The sequence below is a fragment of the Microcebus murinus genome, chromosome 6 (genome assembly GCF_040939455.1).
Source record: "Microcebus murinus isolate Inina chromosome 6, M.murinus_Inina_mat1.0, whole genome shotgun sequence".
In the NCBI taxonomy this organism is placed as follows: Eukaryota; Metazoa; Chordata; class Mammalia; order Primates; family Cheirogaleidae; genus Microcebus; species Microcebus murinus.
Genome location: NC_134109.1, coordinates 3,999,674 through 4,019,158, shown reverse-complemented (window position 1 = coordinate 4,019,158; position 19,485 = coordinate 3,999,674). Strand labels below are relative to the sequence as shown.

Sequence of the window (19,485 nt, the reverse complement as noted above, 5' to 3'; positions counted from 1 at the left end):
CGCCTGTAAGAGTAGGCCGGATCACTTGAGCTTAGGAGTTAGAGACCAGCCTGAGCAAGAGTGAGACCCCGTCTCTACTAAAAAAATAGAAAGAAATTAACTGGACAACTAAAATATATATATCAGCCAGGCCTGGTGATGCATGCCTGTAGTCCCAGCTACTCGGAAGGCCGAGGCAGGAGGATCCCTTGAGCCCAGGAGTTTGAGGTTGCTGTGAGCTAGGCTGATCCCACAGCACTCTAACCTGAGCAACAAAGTGAGACTATGTCTCAAAAGAAAAAAAAAAGTTCAAACCCCAGTCTGACCGAGGTCTAGCTGGTGACGGAGGTGCAGCTACTCAGATCTCTGAGACTGAAGACATGGTAGACATGGCGGTGTCAGTGGCCAAAAGCCCTTACTGGCTGAGCCAAAGGCCCCAAAGCTGGATAGGCCTGGCCAGGAGATCCCCTGAGAGGGACCTAGCCTGGTGAAGCTGAGGATGTCCTTCTGAAGGAAGGGATTGTACAGCGTGGCCAATGGGGCTGGTAGCAGGTGACTTCCTGCTATGTGGTACATTGCAGAAGCCACAGCTTCTTTGGCACCTTCCCATTCCCCTTGTGAATCTTTCTGTCACCTCCTAGGACCTCTTTCTATCTTATTCACAGTCTTTGGCTGTCTGGCTGTGAGTCCCACGTTTGTTCCCCCACTAGGCAGACCTTGCCTGCAGGGGCTACTCCCACAGACTTGCAATCTGGGCAGAACTCACAGTCTCTCACAGAGCACGGGCTGTGGAGCCAGGAGAGGCAGTGCTGCCACCCAGTTAGCTGGGAGCCGGGCAGTCAGGTGACGAGGATTAAATGGGAACACACCATGACGTCTGTGGTTAAGAGAAAGCAGTTTGGTGAGTTCAAGCCATTAGTCTCACTAGGATGTGGATGACTTGGTCAGTACAATAAATTCTTACTCTCTAGATTGTTCTGATCACAATTCTGAAATCTAACAATTTCTGAAACTAGTAAGTTATTTCCTGGGTTTGACACAAATTAATTTGGCAGAAAAACGACCTGATCTGATGTGAGGTTACTTAGTCTTTCTTTCTTTCTTCTCTCTTTATTTATTTATTTATTTTTTGACTTGAGACAGTCTTACTCTGTTGCCCACCCTGTAGTACCGTGTCATCAGCCTAGCTCACAGCAACCTCAAACTCCTGGGCTAAGTGATCCTCCTGCCTTGGCCTCCCACAGAGTAGCTGGGACTGCAGGCAGTCACCACCATGCCCAGCTAATTTTTTCTATTTTTAGTGGAGATGGGGTCTTGCTCTTGCTCAGGCTGGTCTTAAACTCCTGACCTCAAACAGTCCTCCCGCCTCAGCCTCCAAGAGTGCTAGGATTATAGGCGTGAGCCGCTGCGCCCGGCCTGCAGTCTTTCTTTATCCTGTTGATTGTGACTCTGCGTATGTGCTGCTGCGGGAATATCACTGCACTTCACTGGGAGGAGCTGCCTCATTCCTCCGTGGCTGTTATTTGAATCTGTGGCATACCCATTAGCTTAGGTGTTCAAAATCAAGAGATTTTGTGAATTCCAATACATTCCAAAGTGTGAATTCCAATACATATCTAGCCACAGGTTGCAGATAATACTTTAGACAATACTATAAGGTTTTGATTTCCCCGGAGATTATTTGTATCTTAACTAGAATCTGTTAAGCCTAAAGGACGGTATAAAAATAGAGGGAATGAAAGGCTGTAATTTTGAGGCAAGCATGGGAAGAAAAAGATTTCCAGTCTCCTAAGCCTTCTCCGGCACCTGGTCCACCCCCTCAGCCCATCACCAGAAGAACAAGGAAAGCTCCTTAGTGCTGTCCTTCTGAGGACCTGCTCCCTCCAGAGGACTGATTCAATAGTCCTTTCCTCTTAGTGAAATTTAGCATTCTCTATAAAATATGCTCTGGTGCCTTTGTTCAGACCTCTGCTCCATCATAAATGGGAGGTCAGAGCCAGTAGGCCAACATCATAGCCTTCATAAAATCTTATAAGCCCTGCTTTCTTTCCGCTTCTTTAAAATATTTCAGGCGTGTTTCTTGTAAGTGGCTGGTTATGGTGTTTCCCTCTGCCTTCTGGCTGAAAGTGCATAGAATGCTCCTGCGGTGTGGGTTTGGGTGAGTGAGGGGGCTGGTGTCTGTGGCCAGGTGTTGGGTGTCTTCCTGGAGGCAAAGGCTGCCTTGTGCGTTTAGGGCGGGTGGCTCGGTACAGACAGAGCACATCGATGACAGACGTGAACTTTTCCACAGGAAGCTCCTTGTGGCTGTGCCAGAGCAGCAAAGACCTGTGCAGCGTCAGTGCCCAGAGCGCGCAGTCCCGCCCCTCCACGGTGCAGCTGCCTCCCGACACGGAGATGAGGGCCTACGCCGCCTGCCAGGACGCGCTGTGGGCCCTGGACAGCTTCGGCCAGGTGTTCATCAGGACGCTCTCCAAAAGCTGCCCTACAGGCATGCACTGGACCCGGCTGGACCTTTCCCAACTAGGTATGGCCGCCATGTGAGTATGCTCGCCAGTGTCCTGACCGCCCCAGACCACATCAGGGCAAGACATCTTGTAGCCATAGGGATTCAGGGAAAAAAAAGAAGAAATAGATAAAAATAAAATAATAAATTAAAAAAAAAAAGACATCTGACAAAACTGCCCCAGGCCTTTGTTCAGCTTGTAAGTTCTTGGATGTTTGTAGGTTGCTGGATTTCAGGAGATCACTTGGCCACTCTTCCAGTTCAGTGGGCCTCTTGATTTGGTCAGGAGCCTCCCTTCCTCAACCCTTATGGTTTGCAGGCTGCTCAGAACCTCCTCAGTTGCCACCAAGAACTGCTTGAAATAATGCTGTTGACACAGCTGCCTCCATCAGTCTGAACGTGGGACAAAGCTTTGTGACCTTTAAATCTGAAGAAATGGATGTGCCCTGTGCCGGGATCAGTGCCATATTTGTCTGTCTCCTCATCAGAGCGCCCAGCACAGACCAGCCGCTCAGTGAGTGCGGGTGGCAGTTCTCTTCCACCCAGAAGAGCTAATATGCTTTTCTCCCAATCTCCCCTCGAGTCAAACGGAGTAGGCTAAGAAGTATGTTGCTATTTGTAAATAATTTATTCCTGTTCCAAGAAATGATCAAATAAGCCCACAACATTAGATTATACTCCGAATAAATCCTTGATCAACCAGCAGCTTGGGTGTGGTTTGTCTGGAGGTGGAGGCTGTGCAGATGGTTCCCAGGGACCAGGTGAGCCTTGAACTTTCATTAGTACTGACTTAGGAATGCTTCCCTGCTACATGATTTCCCATTTTTTAAACTGACAATCAGCATTTTGCTGGTTATGTGGTGGACTTGAATTGTACAAGCATTTAATGTTTGAGAACTCAACCACGTGTGCTCATCAGAAAAAAAAAAAGAGAAGAAAGCAAGCAAGAAGAGGAGGGCCGGTTGTCCTCCCCCAGCCCCTGGCTGCAGCGTGGTGTCTATGCGCTCCCTGCGGACAAGGGCCTCTCACCACTCCCTAGAGTGGGCATAGCCCTGGACAAGCCTGAGCCAGGCCAGCAGCGCGCAGCACCCTCAGCTCCAGGCCTCCAACAGTGCTGGGTAGACTTCGCAATCTATTGTCTGATGGGGCCTCCGAAACCTAATCTAGCTCAACTGAAAAAGCAAGTTAATTCCCAAATAAAGAAGCAAACTCTGGCTGGGCACAGTGGCTCACTCCTGTAATCTCAGCACTTTGGGAAACTGAGGCAGGAGGATAGCTTGAGCCTAGGAATTTGACCAGCCTGGGCAACATAGCAAGACCCCATCTCTACAAAAAACTTTAAAAACTATCTGGACATGGTGGCGTACAGCTGTAGTCCCAGCTACTCAGGAGGCTGAGGCACGAGGATCGCTTAAGCCCAGGAGTTTGAGGCTACAGTGAGCTATAATCACGCCATTGTACTCTAGCTGGGCAATAGTGAGACCCTTTTCTCTTCAACAACAACAAAAACAAGTTCTGTTCCAAAGCTAGGGCTTTTCTAGGGCAACTTCGATTATGCTTTGAGCCTACTAGTCACCTTCTACCTTTTTAGAACATTTGCCCTCCCCACTATTAGTAACTCCAGTTACTAATAGTGACTGACCAGATGGGGCTGAGGCTGGAAGTGGTCTGAACACTGGTGCTGGGTGACCCTGCTGCCTGACCTGGGAAGCCTCATTTATTCAGAGTTCAGGGACCCTACTGGTTAGGGTCCCTACTGGTCCTGAGCCTTTCCCAGCAGCCCCCACTCAGACCAGTTGGGAGATGCAGCTAATTCCTTCTGGGGGCAAAACAGCCAAGGCATGATATGTTCTCCCCATTCCTGCATCTTGAGCACTGTGGGAGGCTATGCTCATTTGCACAACTTGGGTGAGAAGCAGAGCTATTTCCCTGACCCCGGCCCCTCTGAGGAGAGCATTGCACAGCAGTGGGGTACAAAGTGATGGGCGTCATGCCAGGCTCCACGCTGCTGGAGCCAGTTCTGCCTGGGCCTTCTGCCTCCAGCACAGCTCATGCCTCCCTTCTGGCTCAATCCAGTTCTCCCAGCATGGGCTAGCTGGCTGGAGTGGCACAGGTCTCTGAAGTGTGTATTTTGGCTTCACTGAGGAAGTAGCCATTCTTTCTAGGGGAGAAACTGGCTTAAGTGCAATTGAGTCTTAGTTTAGGAGTTAGAGGAAGCAGGAACAGAGCCATCCTAAATCCCAGGTGCACTCTGGCCCTCAGCGTTCAGTAGATGCTTATTGAGGGCATTGGTGCATGAGCAGAGGAGTCTGGAGTCCTGGTTGCCACGGATGGGCAGATTTTCACTGAGCCCCACCCCTCCTGCCTATAAAATTGCTAGCAAATCAAATCCAGCCAAGCCTGAAATGGATCACACAGGCAGCGCATGCACGGATGGTCGCAGGCAGAGGCACAGGTACTCGTGGCAGAGGCAGGACGAAGCAGTGCCTGGCTGTGCCTAGAGATCTGGGCCCGGGGCAGGCTCTAAGACTCTGGTCAAGCTGCCTGTTACCTCTACCCTCACCTTTCTAATGGGAACAGAAATCCCCAGCCCCAGCCCTCCCCCCCCCCCCCCCCCCCCCGAGATGATGCAGGTGAGCATCTTGTCTGAGTGTCAGCTGTCTCCAGCCAGTGCAGCAGTCGGAAAGCTGTGACACATCCTGTTGGGGGCACTCTCAAGCCATCGTTAGCTGCATAAATCCTTGTGCTGGTCGGGGAGCCCTTGCTTGGGTTGCCCCAGTTTGTGCCACAGGGAGGCCGGATTCTGTCATCACTTGTTAACCCTTTGCAATCAGATGTCGATGACTTGACACGGTTAGCATCGGTAGCAGCTCATATGTCGAGCCACATTCCACACGTAGTTTTACCGTGGGGGCATGGGGGATTTTTGTCTATTTTTCCAGTATCTTTTCTTGTTTTCATTAGCATGAAAGGACAAGTAAAATGTAAATGCAGAGATGGTACACTAACTTCCAGGGGTAGATTGTTATCCACTAACTCAGAGCAACATTTAGATGGAAAGCTCCATATAATCACACCTTACCCTAACAAAAAACACAAAGATTATGTTGTTTGTTCTAACAGAAAAATCAAAGGAGGAAGAAGAGAGATGATTTATATTTGCAAAATATGTGAATGTAAACCAGGTCTTCATGTGGGTGAATGTTTCAAAAAATATCACACCATGAAAAATTATACAGATTAAAATTACTCTTTGAATGTATCAATAATTTGTAATATAAAAAATCCAAATAAATAAGTTTGTATGAAAAGAAACTCCAGTTTTTTATTCTACTGCCACGTTTTGTAAAATCTGAGGTATTTAAAAAATTAAATCCCTAGTAGAATAAAGGAATTGAGAAAAAAGCAAGCGAGTGCAGAGGGTTAAGCACTGCCTCTCTTAGTCTGAGCTTTTGGGTTTTGTTTATTCTCGGTTATCTGATTGATACTGAAATGATGGATAAAGACTCCTCTCCCCATTTTCTAAGGCTCCTGAGAGAATGCGGCAAGCCCAGAGTGGGTAGGCTTTGTGCTGGGGCAGGGGAGCTGGCCTGTGCTGTGTCAGCATGGGGGGTGGCAGATGGCAGGCCAGGGGCACCAGATGTTCTGTTATTGAGCTCTCTCCAGGTGTGGTCTGTGTAGCCTAGGGGACGTGCAGGTGGTTCAAAAGGCTTTTTTTTTTTTTTTTAATAATTACGTATTTAAATTAGGGATTACAGATTTTGAGTTCAGGTGTGTGTTGTCTGCCCAGGACCCGGAGTGTGACTGTGCATGCAGGCTGTCATCAGGTGGCGTGCAAGGAGTAGGTATTGAGTAGAGTCATCTGGCTGCCATTAATGCTGCCTGGGTGACCTACCTGGGATTACCTGGAGTGTGTCATTGCTGTTTCAGAAGTCAGCAGTGAGGGTGCTCATAGCAATGAAGGGAAGCACAGTCTGTTCAAGACTGTGATTCTGCATTTGAGGATTTTGTTCAGTATCACACTTATCCTTCCCCAGATGTGCTCTTTTCCTTATTTCTCTCTTCCGCTCCCTCTGAATTCTGCAGGAAAGGGCAGACAGAGTCCTCTTTGGCAGTTTCTGCCTCTCTACTTGCCAGTCCGGTCAGCAGTGTGCCTTCCCTCTACCCAAAAGGGTCTCCTGTGCTATCTAGTCCTCTCCTTCCCTCCCCCCACTGCCAGGGTGGCGTTCCCTCCTCACGAACCTGCTCTTCTCTAGTAGCTGTGTCCTGGCACCAGGTGTGTCCACCTACCACCACTGTTGCCAGAGCTGTCTTCCTCAATCACAGCTCAGGTGGTGGTGTCCTCACTGCTAAGTGGCTCCACATTGCCACTGGGATAAAGCCCCAGTCTTTGGTGCGGTGCCCAGGGCCTCGCAACCTGGCCCAGCCTGCGGGTGCCGGCCTCAGCCGGCAGGGGCTGCAGCCACCCCCAGCCATTGCTCTTCCCAGGGACGCCTTGCACTTTCATGCCTGCTGTTTGCTTCTCTTCCTGTGGTCTAGAACTTCCTTCCCTGGGTTTTCCTTTGATCTTCAGTCAGTGTTCCCATCGTGACACTTTTCCACTCTGTTCCCGGAGTACTCTGCTTCTACCTGCTACAATAGTCATTTCAGTTTGACTCATGTTATTTTCATTGGATGTTTACACAGGGAGGCTGTAGGGGCTTTGCAGGCAGGGACCAAATGCTTGGCTACAGTGCGTGCCCAATAGGATTTTTATGTGTCAGGGAAAGTCAGTGTTATTTGCAACTCCATTTCTAAGTAATTCTGGGATGTGAGTTTTGATCCTCTATTTTGCCCCGTTACTTGTACTCAAGGACAAAACTGCCTGACATGCGGGTGCAGGTTGCCATTGCACATAGCCTGGCAGGAGCCGTGACTCCCACCCCCTTGGGAGGTGTCTTGGCTCTTGCTCCAAGTTTCCATCAGCCTGCCCAGGGCATTAGGCAGAAGACATTAGGTTTATAAAAGCTGTTCAGAGGTACCTTTACACATGTTCTTCTCTTCAGCCCTGGTCTTTTCTCTATAAGTGTTATGACATTGAAAACATAAAAACCAAAAGCCTGTCCTCCTGGTGACGTAAGTAGCAATGAGCAGCCCTTGCTGGTGACGTGATCCGTGCTCCCTCAGGGGCGGTGTTGACCTTGGGCAGCACGAGATCACTGTGAAGTCAGGAACGTCATCAGTCTTCTCGAAATTGCAATAGAAATTGCAATATCAAGGATGTCTTTGGTGAAGTATCAAGTAATGAACATGATTTTTACCTTTTTTTCTTTAAGATACAGCATCTCTCTTCTTTCTGCCCCTATACAAATTACCAAGTCAGTTGCTGCTTTAAGATTAAATTAAAAGAATTCTTAAATTAAATAGCTGGTTATTGAACCCAATTTTAGAGACTGAATATGAAATTTTACAGTGATTTTTATTACACAATCCTACTTTTTGGAGGAAAATTTGCATCACTTAGCAGATATTTAAGATGCTCATAACATTTCCCAGTACACATAAATATGCATTATGTCAGGCATTGGAATATTTAGCAAACTAATGCAATTTTTAATTCAATTCATCAGGTCACAGTATTTAATAAGGAAACATAAAGTGTCAGTTTATTCCTTTAGGTAACAAATATTATGCAATAATTTATGCAGAAAAGTGTTTTATAAATAGTAAAACATAAGTAAATGCCATTTTTGTTCTAAAATATATGTTTAAAAAGTAATCTGAGCCAGGCACAGTGGCTCATACCTGTAATCCTAGTACTCTGGGAGGCCACAGCAGGAGGATTGCTTGAAGTCAGGAGTTCGAGACCAGCCTGAGCAAGAGCAAGACCCCATCTCTATAAAAAAAATAGAAAAATTAGCGGAGTATGGTGGCACATACCTGTAGTCCCAGATACTCAGGAGACTGAGGCAGGAGGATCACTTGAGCTCAGGAGTTTGAGGTTGCTGTGAGCTAGGCTGACACCACAGCACTCTAGCTCAAAGCAAATAAAAAAATAGTAATCCTAAAGGAAAAATGTCTGCTTTGTTGAATAAACTAAAAACTTTTTTTTTTTTTGAGACAGTCACTCTCTGTCACCCTGGCTAGAGTGCAGTGGCCTCATCATAGCTCACTGCAACCTGCAACCTTAAACTCCCAGGCTCAAGCAATCCTCATGCCTCAGCCTCTCAGCCTCCCGAGTAGCTAGAACTACAGACGTATGCCACTGCACCTAATTTTTTCTATTTTTAGTAAAGCTGGGGTCTTGCTCTTGCTCAGGCTGGTCTCAAACTCCTGAGCTCAAGCAATCCTCCCTCCTCAGCCTCCTAGAGTGCTAGGACTACCAGCGTGAGTAAATTCTTTTTTAATGAGAAGAAAAGAAAGAGAAAAAAAAAAAAAAACAAGAGCAGGCAGGAAAATTTCAGTGTGTCTGTGTCAGGCTGGGTTCTGCTTTAGTAACAAGCCCCTGACACCAGTGACTTCGCACAGCGACCAGTGGTTCCCTGCTCCCGTGAAGTCAGCTCTGCCGGTGGGTCGTCTGGATGGTGGTCCTCCAGGTGGCAGCTTCCTGATCTGCCTGCTTTGCTCTCAGGCTCCATCCTCTTGGTGCCTACAACAGGGAAAGAGCTGAGAAGGCCCTGTGCTAGCTCTTTGACACTTCAGTTGGGAAGCAACAGATCCCTTCTGCTCACAGCCTGTCCCCAGAACTAGTCATGGGCCCCATTGAACTCTGAGGGAATGTGAGGGAGCTAGGGAGTGCTAAGGGAGGGCAGGCATCTCTGACTCCGTGTCCTCACCGTCTCCTCTGTATTTCAGACTCGTGGACTTTATGCTTTCTGGTAGCCTGATTGAGACTGTCTGTGGGGTAAAAGACTGTTGTCAATTAAACTGTGTCGTCTTTGGCCTGCCTCTTCAATTCAGAATAAGCAGGTTCATAACTGAAGTATATATTCTAGCAGCCTTTTGTATTCTTAAAGGGTGTTCACCTTGCAAAATGAGCTGCCTGTTCTGTGGACAGTGTTGTTATTTACTGTTAAACTCTGAGATGTTGGCCCAGTGTGTTTTTGTCACCATGTGACTCCATTAGCATGATCACCACTGCCTGGAGTTCCTCTTACAGCAGATCAAAGACTCTAAAGTAATTTTTTAATTAGCATTTGTTTCTCAGCTACTTCTGGAGTTTACTGCTGAAGGTAATTTATTTTGACTGGTACAGATCTTTTCATACGTAATATTAGAATTCCAGAGAGTTCTTTTGTTTTGTTTTTTTAAGATTTATTTTCTAGGAGCACAGATTCAAGTTGCCCTGAATATATACACTCCCTCTAGGGAGTTCTGTTTAAACTCCCCAGTAAGACATTCTGTACAAGATCAAGGAAGGAAAAAAATACTGTTAGGGTAGAAACTTAGGTGCTGACAGCAGGTAGGAGAAAGAATTGTCACACAGTGATTAGGATATATAGAAGTAAAAGTTTGTTTATTTCCGAGAGAGAGAGAGAGAGAGAGAGAGAGGAAAGAGTGGCCACTCCACACAGAGGAAGGAGTGAAAATGCCGAGCAGCAAAGGGAAGGTTGCTTGGTGTTTTTAAAGTGTAAAAATGTTTTTTTTTACCTCTGCTTCAGCAGACTGATAACAGAAGTGGTGGCAAGATGTCAGGGAGTTCTTTATTTTTTTCTTTTCTCTGTGAGACTGGGTTATCTGAGTCCTTGAAATCTAGTTTTCTGGCAGGAACTGAGGCAGAGAACTAGAGCGGGAAGTTTGCACCCTACTGTCCTCTTAGGGCTCTAAGGCTGAGAAGGAGCTCTTAGAGATGATGAGTTAGGCCACAGGTGTTTTAATTAAACAAAGGGTAATTGTGCTGTGAGTTTATTTCCTTTACTTTCTGTTAGATAGGTAATTTTTTTTTTGTTTTTTTTTGAGACAGAGTCTCAATTTGTTGCCTAGGCTAGAGTGCCGTGGTGTCAGCCTAGCTCACAGCAACCTCAAACTCCTGGGCTCGAGTGATTCTCCTGCCTCAGCCTCCCAAGTAGCTGGGATTACAGGCATGCACCACCATGCCCAGATAATTTTTTCTATGTATATTAGTTGGCCAATTAATTTCTTTCTATTTTTAGTAGAGACAGGTCTCGCTCTTGCTCAGGCTGGTTTTGAACTCCTGACCTTGAGCGATCCGCCCACCTCAGCCTCCAAGAGTGCTAGGTTTATAGGTTTGAGCCACCACGCCTGGCCTTGTTAGATAGGTTATTAGTAAGGCCACATTTCGAGTACAATTAATTTTAGTATAAAAGAAATCGTCTTCTTTAGGAAATGCACAAAGGAATAATGATAATTTTTTTATATAGTGGTACATTGGCAGTTTTAAGTTGATATCATAACTGAAGGCACATGATGAGATTTCCACATGGCAGAATCATGCCTGCACGCTTTGGTGCACTCACATGAGCTGTCCTTTGACACCAGTGTCACATGCGTGAAGACAGCACCTCTGATTCATGCACGAGCACCACCCAACGTGTGGGGGCCTCTTACCCCACGCCCCTTCCTCAGGCAGCACCATCAGCTATTGTAACTGCATACCATTTTGAAAATCAAAATGACCCATCCAAATTAAAAACTTCTCATCAAAAAACATTGTTAAATAAACGAGAAAGCAAGCCACAGACTAGACTCACAATACGTGCATCTGACAAAAGACTTTTATCCAGAGGATGCAAAGAACTACTCTTGCTCAGCAGTCAGAAGACAATTCATTTTAAAATGGGCAACAGACTTGAACAGGCACTTCACAAAAGAGGTATACAAATGCCCTATAAGCATGAGAAAAGATTTTCAACATCATTCCTTAGAAAGGAAATGCAAATTAAAGCCATGGCAAGATGGTGCATCACACCTCTAATTGTGGGGAAGGTTCCCATGCTGAGCCTGGGAGGGTGTGGCAGCCACCTGCTGCTGTGGGGATGGAGCACAGCACAGCCGTGGGAGAAACTGGCAGTTTCTTTAAAAGCAAGACAGACATCTGCCCTTTGGCCCAGCAGTTCCACTCCTTGGTATTTATTTAAGAAAAATAACATAAGTTCACAAAGCCTTCCACAAGAATGGTTATAGCAGCTTTACTCCTAATAGCAAAAAGTAGAAATGGCCCACATGTCCCTCAGCAGTTGAATGGGTGACTAACGTGGCGTCCATGTGCAGTGGAACACCACTCGGCAGTGGGAAGGAATGACGCCACGGATGGATCTCATCGCACGGTGCGGAGTGAAGGAAGCCGGGCACAAGAGCATGCTTGTGATTCTGTCACCTGTGCTGACAGAAATGAGTCTAGTGGTTGCCTCAGGGTAGAGGGCATTGACTGGAAGGGACTTGAGGGAACTTTCCGGGGTGATAAAGACGTTCGAACCTGGACTTGAGCACTGCAGATCTGTGCTTCGCGCTGCGCCGTGTTGTGGAAGTCAGAGGTAGCTGGTCTGCCCTTTGCCTCCTGGCTTGGCCACTTCTGGCCATTTGATCTTGGGCAGATCTCTCCACGGCTGAGTCCCAGTGGCCTCATGTGAACTGGGATGGTGATAACCATGTGTCACTGTTGTGAAGTTTGAAATGAGGACATAAAAGACTTGGCTGAGAGCCTGTCCTCAGGCAGCTGCCCAGTAACTATTGACTGTTGCTCTTTTTGCCAAATGGACTATTCTCAAATGTAATTTCTTTTGTTAAAAGGCACTTCCCATTTCCTTTCCTCGTACAATCAGTTTAATTAACAAAGGGAAATATAAAAATTAAAAATGAAGATTCTTTGAGGGACTTAGATAATCTTAATTCTAATTCAGATCAAGATTCATATTTATCTGTAAATATGAGTTCCCTCTTTTCAAGTCCAGAATTTACTGGCAATATTCACATGTCTGATGAAGCCGACAGTGGGACCCACATTGAGATGTTACTCCCAGCGCTTGGTGGTTCTGTGCCGACAGCACTGGGACTACTTTGCTTGTAGCCTAGAAGGGGCGCCGTGTGGTGCCTGGCAGGTGGCAGGGCAGCCAGAGGCCTTCAAAACTCTCCTGAATTACGATGTTCTCAAGCCCAGCCAGATCCACACACCTGACGTGGCTGGACTGGAGCAGAGAGATGACTCAGCATCACAGCTCCACGGAAAGTGCAGCCTCATCTCTTTCTTTGAAAGAAAAATCAAAGTTCATAGTTTAAATGAAAGGTTAGTAATCGTACAAAGGTGATCACCGTGTGTGTACTTTTCCTTTATTTGTCTACAGGAGCTGTAAGACTGACGAGCTTGGCGTGTGGAAATCAGCACATCTGGGCCTGTGATTCCAGGGGTGGAGTTTACTTCCGCGTAGGAACCCAGCCTCTAAACCCCAGTCTGATGCTTCCTGCCTGGATAATGATTGAGCCACCTATCCAGGTAAGCACACTCTAACTGGCAGGAACTTGTTCTCTGACACAGAAGCTGTTAGGATGCTGTTACTGGGGAAACGGGTTACGACCGCCTCTATAGACCCCCCCCCCACACACACACACACACACACACCCCGCCGATGGAGGGGAGGCATGCCCCAGGTCAACACTCTCCGTCTCTGGCGTCTTTAGCTTGGAATTTGTTATTCGTGAAGTTTAGAGTTGGACAGATTATTAAATATTATCTGAGCCAACACTAAGTTTTTTCCGTTTCCAAATAAAAATATTTGGTTTCTGACTTTTTACAAAACGAATTTTTTTTTTAAAGTCAATAGCCAAAAATATAAAGAAGAATGTAAAAGTCACTTACAATCTAGTCATGGAGATACGCTATCATCAGCATTTTCAGAGTGTCTTTCCTGGTTTGTTGAAGAAATTCTGTTTCCTGTCCCCCTACCCTTGACCAACTTGACAATGTATTCTTTTTTTTTTTTTTTTTTGACAATATATTCTAACGTGGGGTGTTTTTGTTCTCTTGGCTGTTCCACCACCCAAATCACAAGCAGAAGTCTGATTTTAGTGTGCTATTTACTTACCCTGAAAGATTTAGTAGGCTTGAGCGTGAGCATCTGCATTCTGGGCATTGCGAGCCTACAGGGATGGCGTAGCTGAGGTAGAGGACAAGGTGCAGGGCTGGTTACAAGGACACGAGTGCTGCCCGTCAGACGTGGGCGGTGTGCCAAGATCAGGAGTCTGGTCCCAAGTTCTCTGGTGGCCATGTGTTAGCGGTCAAGGCCACAGGGAGCCTTCATGTCCTCTTGGGGTAGCTCTTCTCCCTTCATAGGGCTATGGGGACGGTAATGTCTGTGACAGCACTTTGCGAACTATAAAGCACTGTGCAAACATTAGGTTATCCGTAATGAATTATGACACATGCCCCGTTTTTCCTCTGCACACAGGGGCGTGCTAACAGTGGCACAGTGGGAGCAGTCCACCCTGCAGGGGGAATATTTACCACCGACATTGTTCGGCACACCTGGTGTCCTGCAATAATGAAAAGCAAGTTGACTTATTGTTACTTTCATTATTGTTCTTAAACTCTCTTGTTGCCTGCAGGCAGGTGGACTCCTTTGGTACATCATTGTCAACATGTTCCTTTTTTTTCTTCTAACACCTTTATATTATTTCTTTGAAGAGTTATAATCCACATGCCATAAAATTCACCCTTTTACAATATACAACTGAGTGGTTTTTAGTATATTTACAAAGTTGTGCAATAATCTTCATTATCCAATTCCAGAACATTTTCATCAGGCCCAGTAAAACCCCTCACACTTTAGTGGTCACTCCCTTTTCTCGCAGAACCCCCGGCCCCTCAGCCCACGACAGCCCATGGCAGCCACTGATCTTTCTATTTCTATGACTTTGCCTATTCTGGACATATTATATAAATGGTATCAAATAGTACGTGGCCTTTTTTGCCTAACATTTTCACTTGGTATCGTGTTTTCAGAATCCATGTTGTAGCATATATCAGTTCCTCATTCCTTTTTTGACTCAACAACATGCTGTTGTATGGATAGACCACATTTTGTTTATCTGTGTATCAGTTGATGGAAATCTAAATTGGTTCTGCTTTTTGGCTACTACGAATAATGCTGCTGTGAACATTTATGTACAAGTCTTTGTGAGGATGTGCGGTTTCAGTTCTGTTGGATATATACCTGTAAGTGGAATTGCAGGGTCGTATGTTGATTGTATATTTAACTGGGTGTTTGTTTTTTTTTTGAAAAGGTCAGAGCCAGAAAGGTCTGGCTCTGTTGCCTGGGATAGAGTGCAGTGGTACTCTTGATGGCTCACTGCAACATCAGACTCCTGGGTTCAAGTGATTCTCCTGCCTGAGCCTTCTGAGTAGCTGGGACTGCAGGCATAGGCCACCAACCCAGCTAATTGTTCTCCCATTCTGTGCACTGCCTTTTCACTTTGTCTGTGATCTCAGGCTGGAGCGCAGTGGCACAATCATAGCTCAGTGTAACTTCCAACTCCTGGGCTCAAGCAATCCTCCTGCCTTAGCCTTCTGAGTAGCTAATTTTCTGTAGAGATAGGGTGTCACTATGTTGCCCAGGCTGGTCTCAAAGTCCTGAGCTCAAGCGGTCCTGCCGCCTTGGCCTCCTAGAGTGCTGGGATTACAGGTGTGAGCCACTGTGCCTGGCCTGGGATGTCCTTTGATGCACAAAAAGTTTGATTTTGATGAAGTCCAGCTTATCTATTTTTTCTTTGGTTGCTTTTGGTATTATACCTAACAACTATTGCCCAATCCAAGGTCATGAAGATTTATACCTATGTTTTCTTTTTTTTTTTGAGACAGAGTCTCACTCTGTTGCCTGGGCTAGAGTGCTGTAGCATCAGCCTAGCTCACAGCAACCTCAAACTCCTGGGCTCAAGGGAGCCTTCTGCCTCAGCCTCCCGAGTAGCTGGGACTATAGGCATGTGCCACCATGCCCAGCTAATTTTTTCTGGTTTTGGTAGACATGGGGTCTTGCTCTTGCTCAGGCTGGTCTCAAATTCCTGAGCTCAAACGATCCACCCACCTTGGCCAGAGTGCTAGGATTACAGGCATGAGCCACCGAGCCCAGCCTACACTTATGTTTTCTTTTTTTTTGAGACAGAGTCTCGCTTTCTTGCCAAGGCTAGAGTGAGTGCCGTGACATCAGCCTAGCTCACAGCAACCTCAAACTCCTGGGCTCAAGAGATCCTCCTGCCTCAGCCTCCCAAGTAGCTGGAACTACAGGCATGTGCCACCATGCCTGGCTAATTTTATTTTTATATATATATATATATATATATATATATATATATATATATGTGTATATATATATATGTATGTATATATATATATATATACATATATACATATATATATATATATATATATGTAAGTTGGCCAGTTAATTTCTTTCTATTTTTATAGTAGAGACAGGGTCTCGCTCTTGCTCAGGCTGGTTTTGAACTCCTGACCTCGAGCAATCTGTCCACCTCGGCCTCCCAGAGTGCTAGGATTACAGGCATGAGCCACTGTGCCCAGCCCACCTGTTTTCTTTTAGGAGTTTTATAATTTTGTCTCTCACGCTTAAGTGCTTCATCCATTTTGAATAAATTTTTTGTACATGATATGAGGTAGGTGTCCAAATGCAATCTTTTACATGTTGATATCCAGTTTGACAAATGCCATTTGTTGAAAATACTATTCTTTCCCCATTAAATTATCTTCACACCCTTGTCAAAATCAATTGATCATAAATATAAGAGTTTATTACTGGACTCTTGGTTCCTTTCCAATTATCTGCATATCCTTTTTATTTGTTTCCTTTTTTTTCTTTTCTTTTTTTCTTTTAATAGATTTAGGGGCTACAAATTGAATTCCCTTACATGTACATGTATGGTGGTTGTATCTATCCTTATCCCACACTGTCCTGATGACTTAGCTTTGTCCTAAATTTGAAATCAGGAAGCGCAAGTCCTCAACTTTTTCTTTATCAAGATTGTTTTGGCTGCCTGGAGTCCCTCCTACACCCATGTGAATTTTAGGATAAGTTTGTCAATTCTGCAAAAATGTCAACTGGAATTTTGGTAGGATTGTGTTGAATCAGTAGATCAATTTGGGAAGTATTGCCATCTTACTGGTATTAACTCTTCTAGTCTGTGAACATGGGGAGTCTTTCCATTTATTTAGATCTTGTTTAAGTTCATATATTTATGGAGTCTTACATGTTGAACCACATTTTTACTCCTGGGATAAATCCTGCTTGATCCTGGTGTGTAATCCTTTGTAAATATTGCTGGATTTGGTTGCTAGTATTTTGTTGAGGATTTTTATGTCTGTATTCATGAGACATATTGGTCTTTGGTTTTCTTTTCTTGTCTTCTTTGTCTGGCTTTGGTATCAGGGTAATGCTGTCCTCATAGAATACATTGGGAAGAGTCTATGAAGGATTGATATTGATTACTTTCTAAGCATTTGTTAGAATTCTTAAGCCATAAATTCATGTAGCCATGTAGGCCTGGGCTTTTCTTTGTGGAAAGTTTTTTTCTTCTTCTTTTTTTTTTACATGCAACTCACATTTCTCTGATGTGGGAAGTTTTTTGACTACCAACTCAATCTCCTTACTTATTATAGGTCTGTTGAGAATTTTCTGTGTCATCTTCATTCAATTTGTGTAGTTTATATCTTTCTAGGAATTTGTTCATTTTATCTATCTTACCATCTATTTCTTGAAATCCAATTATTGATAGTATTCTCTTGTAGTCCTTTTTATTTCCATAGAATTGTTTGTAATGTCTGCTCTTTCATTTCTAATTTTAATAATTTGAATTTTCTTTCTTTTTTTTTTTTTTTTCCTCTAGAGACCAGGTCTTGCTATGTTGCTCAGGCTGGTCTCAAATTCCTGGCCTCAAGCAGTCCTCCTGCCAGGGCCTCCAAAAGCTCTCTTTTTGACTTAACCACTGTAACTAAATGTTTGTTAATTTTGTTGATCTTTTCAAAACACCTCCTTTTGGTTTTGTTGATTTTCCTCTATTGTTTCCTTTTCTCTAGTTCATTTCCACTCTAATCTCTATTATTTCTTCCACACATTCTCATGCACAGTGCTTTGCTTGATAGTGATAGACCTCTGATAGTTCCAAGCCATGTTTGTCACAATTATCATGTGCCTACAGAAGACCTGTGGTGACCCTGGGCAGTAAAGTTTGTAGGGTCCCCACATGGAGCTGGGCCGGGGCCAGTAAGGGGAGGCTGAGTGAAGAGCAAGGCTTGCAGGAGCGATATGCTATGGCGAAGAGTGTTGTCGAGGGGTTGCGTGCACACGCCTTGCCTCATCCTTCCCCAGTGAGCCACAGGACGGGATGCAGGAGGGGCTGGCAGCGAGTGGCCAGGGCTGGCGGTGCCTCTGCTTGCCGCACTCCTGCAACCACGGGGCCACACGGGCACCTGGCAGTGGGGTTACAGTGAGCGCTGCGTGAAACCACAGTTCCTGCTCCTGTCTCCATATGGGTTCTAGAATAACCTCTAGGAAGCAAAGCTGGAATGGAGGAAGAAAGCTTTACTTAGAGTGCTCTATTGACTGTGGTGATCAACAGCTTTGCCCAGAAAAATGGCCAAAATAGAACAAATTCACATGAAAGGGCCTCAAAGCTGTGCTCTGAATAAAGTAGTGATTGCTCAATGGGCTGTTAAACATTAACTATTTCCGGTAGTTCCAATGAATAGAGGCACATTTTCTCATTCAGTTAGCTTTTAGTGTGCTACAGAAGAAATTCACTTTGCCATGGATTCTGTAGATACAAAATACTTTTCAAATCGGTTCCTATGAGGAAAAAATCAAGCTTTACATGTGCACAGGCCTTTGCACTGTGCTTTTCCAGCACTGCCCTTTCCTTAACCCTTCTTTACCTCAAGAAGTAGAAAAGTCAGGGGGAGTTCTCCCTGCCTTACTTGTCCAGCATCAGGCTAGCGCTGGACCGAGCCCAGCCGGGGTCCCAAGCCTGCCAACTGCCAGGCACCGCCCCTCGGGGCCCCCTGGGGTCTGAGGAGGGCACGCTTTTCCCCAGGCTGCTGGGGCTATTTAGTTTGCTGAGATCAGAAACGATGACAGGGCTGGGCTCAGTGTTCACACCTGTAATCCTGACACTCTGGAAGGCCAACGCAGGAGGATTGCTTGAGGCCAGAAGTTCAAGACCAGCCACATCTCTATTTATTAAAAAAAGTAGTGATGACAGGTTCTGCTATGGGACACTCACTTTGTGCCAGGTTAAATGCCTGAAGCACATCCTTCCCTCTAATCCTCATAATAACCCAGAGAGTGGCTATTCCTGTCCCCATTTCACAGATGAGAAAACCCCAGTTCAGAGGTTAAGTTGCCTGAGGCCTCATAGATGGCAGGTCGGGGAGCTGGGATACAGACGCAGGTGTGTGACATCCCTACTTGGCCCCCTCTGTGGCTCTGAGGCCCAAGGCCTGGGCCAGGACAGTAACTGCCAGAGCCACAGTGGAGCACTGTGCTGTGGCGACGTTATACTTGGTATTTTAGGATGAAGCCTACGCAACTTAACTTGCAGAGGGTCCGAGAAAAAGGTCAGCAGTGAGCAGAGACATGAGAATTCATTAATTTGGAAAGTCAGGAAGATTTAGCTGAATCCAAGTATTAGAAAGTAAGTGGGGGCTGGTCGCGGTGGCTCATGCCTGTAATCCTAGCACTCTGGGAAGCTGAGGCAGGCAGATCGTTTGAGCTCAGGAGTTCAAGACTAGCCTGAGCAAGAGCGAGACCTCGTCTCTACTAAAAAAAAAAAAAAATAGAAAGAAATTAATGGACCAACTAAAATATATATATACAAAAAAATTAGCCGGGCATGGTGGTGCATGCCTGTAGTCCCAGCTACTCGGGAAGCTGAGGCAGTAGGATCGCTTGAGCCCAGGAGTTTGAGGTTGTTGTGAGCTAGGCTGATGCCATGGCACTCACTCTAGCCTGGGCAACAGAATGAGACTCTGTCTCAAAAAAAAAAAAAAAAAAACAGAAAGTAAGTGG

General features: G+C 45.6%; 1 protein-coding gene across 2 annotated transcripts in view; it reads left to right on the top strand.

The window, feature by feature from the left end:
• TECPR2 (tectonin beta-propeller repeat containing 2) overlaps window positions 1–19,485 on the top strand; it is a 99,757-nt gene that overhangs the window by 64,067 nt on the left and 16,205 nt on the right. For both annotated transcript variants that reach the window (XM_012746356.3, XM_012746355.3), the window contains exons 16-17: window positions 2,270–2,503; window positions 12,763–12,911. In XM_012746356.3, coding sequence (XP_012601810.2) covers window positions 2,270–2,503; window positions 12,763–12,911 — 383 coding nt within the window. The remainder of the gene's footprint in view (window positions 1–2,269; window positions 2,504–12,762; window positions 12,912–19,485) is intronic.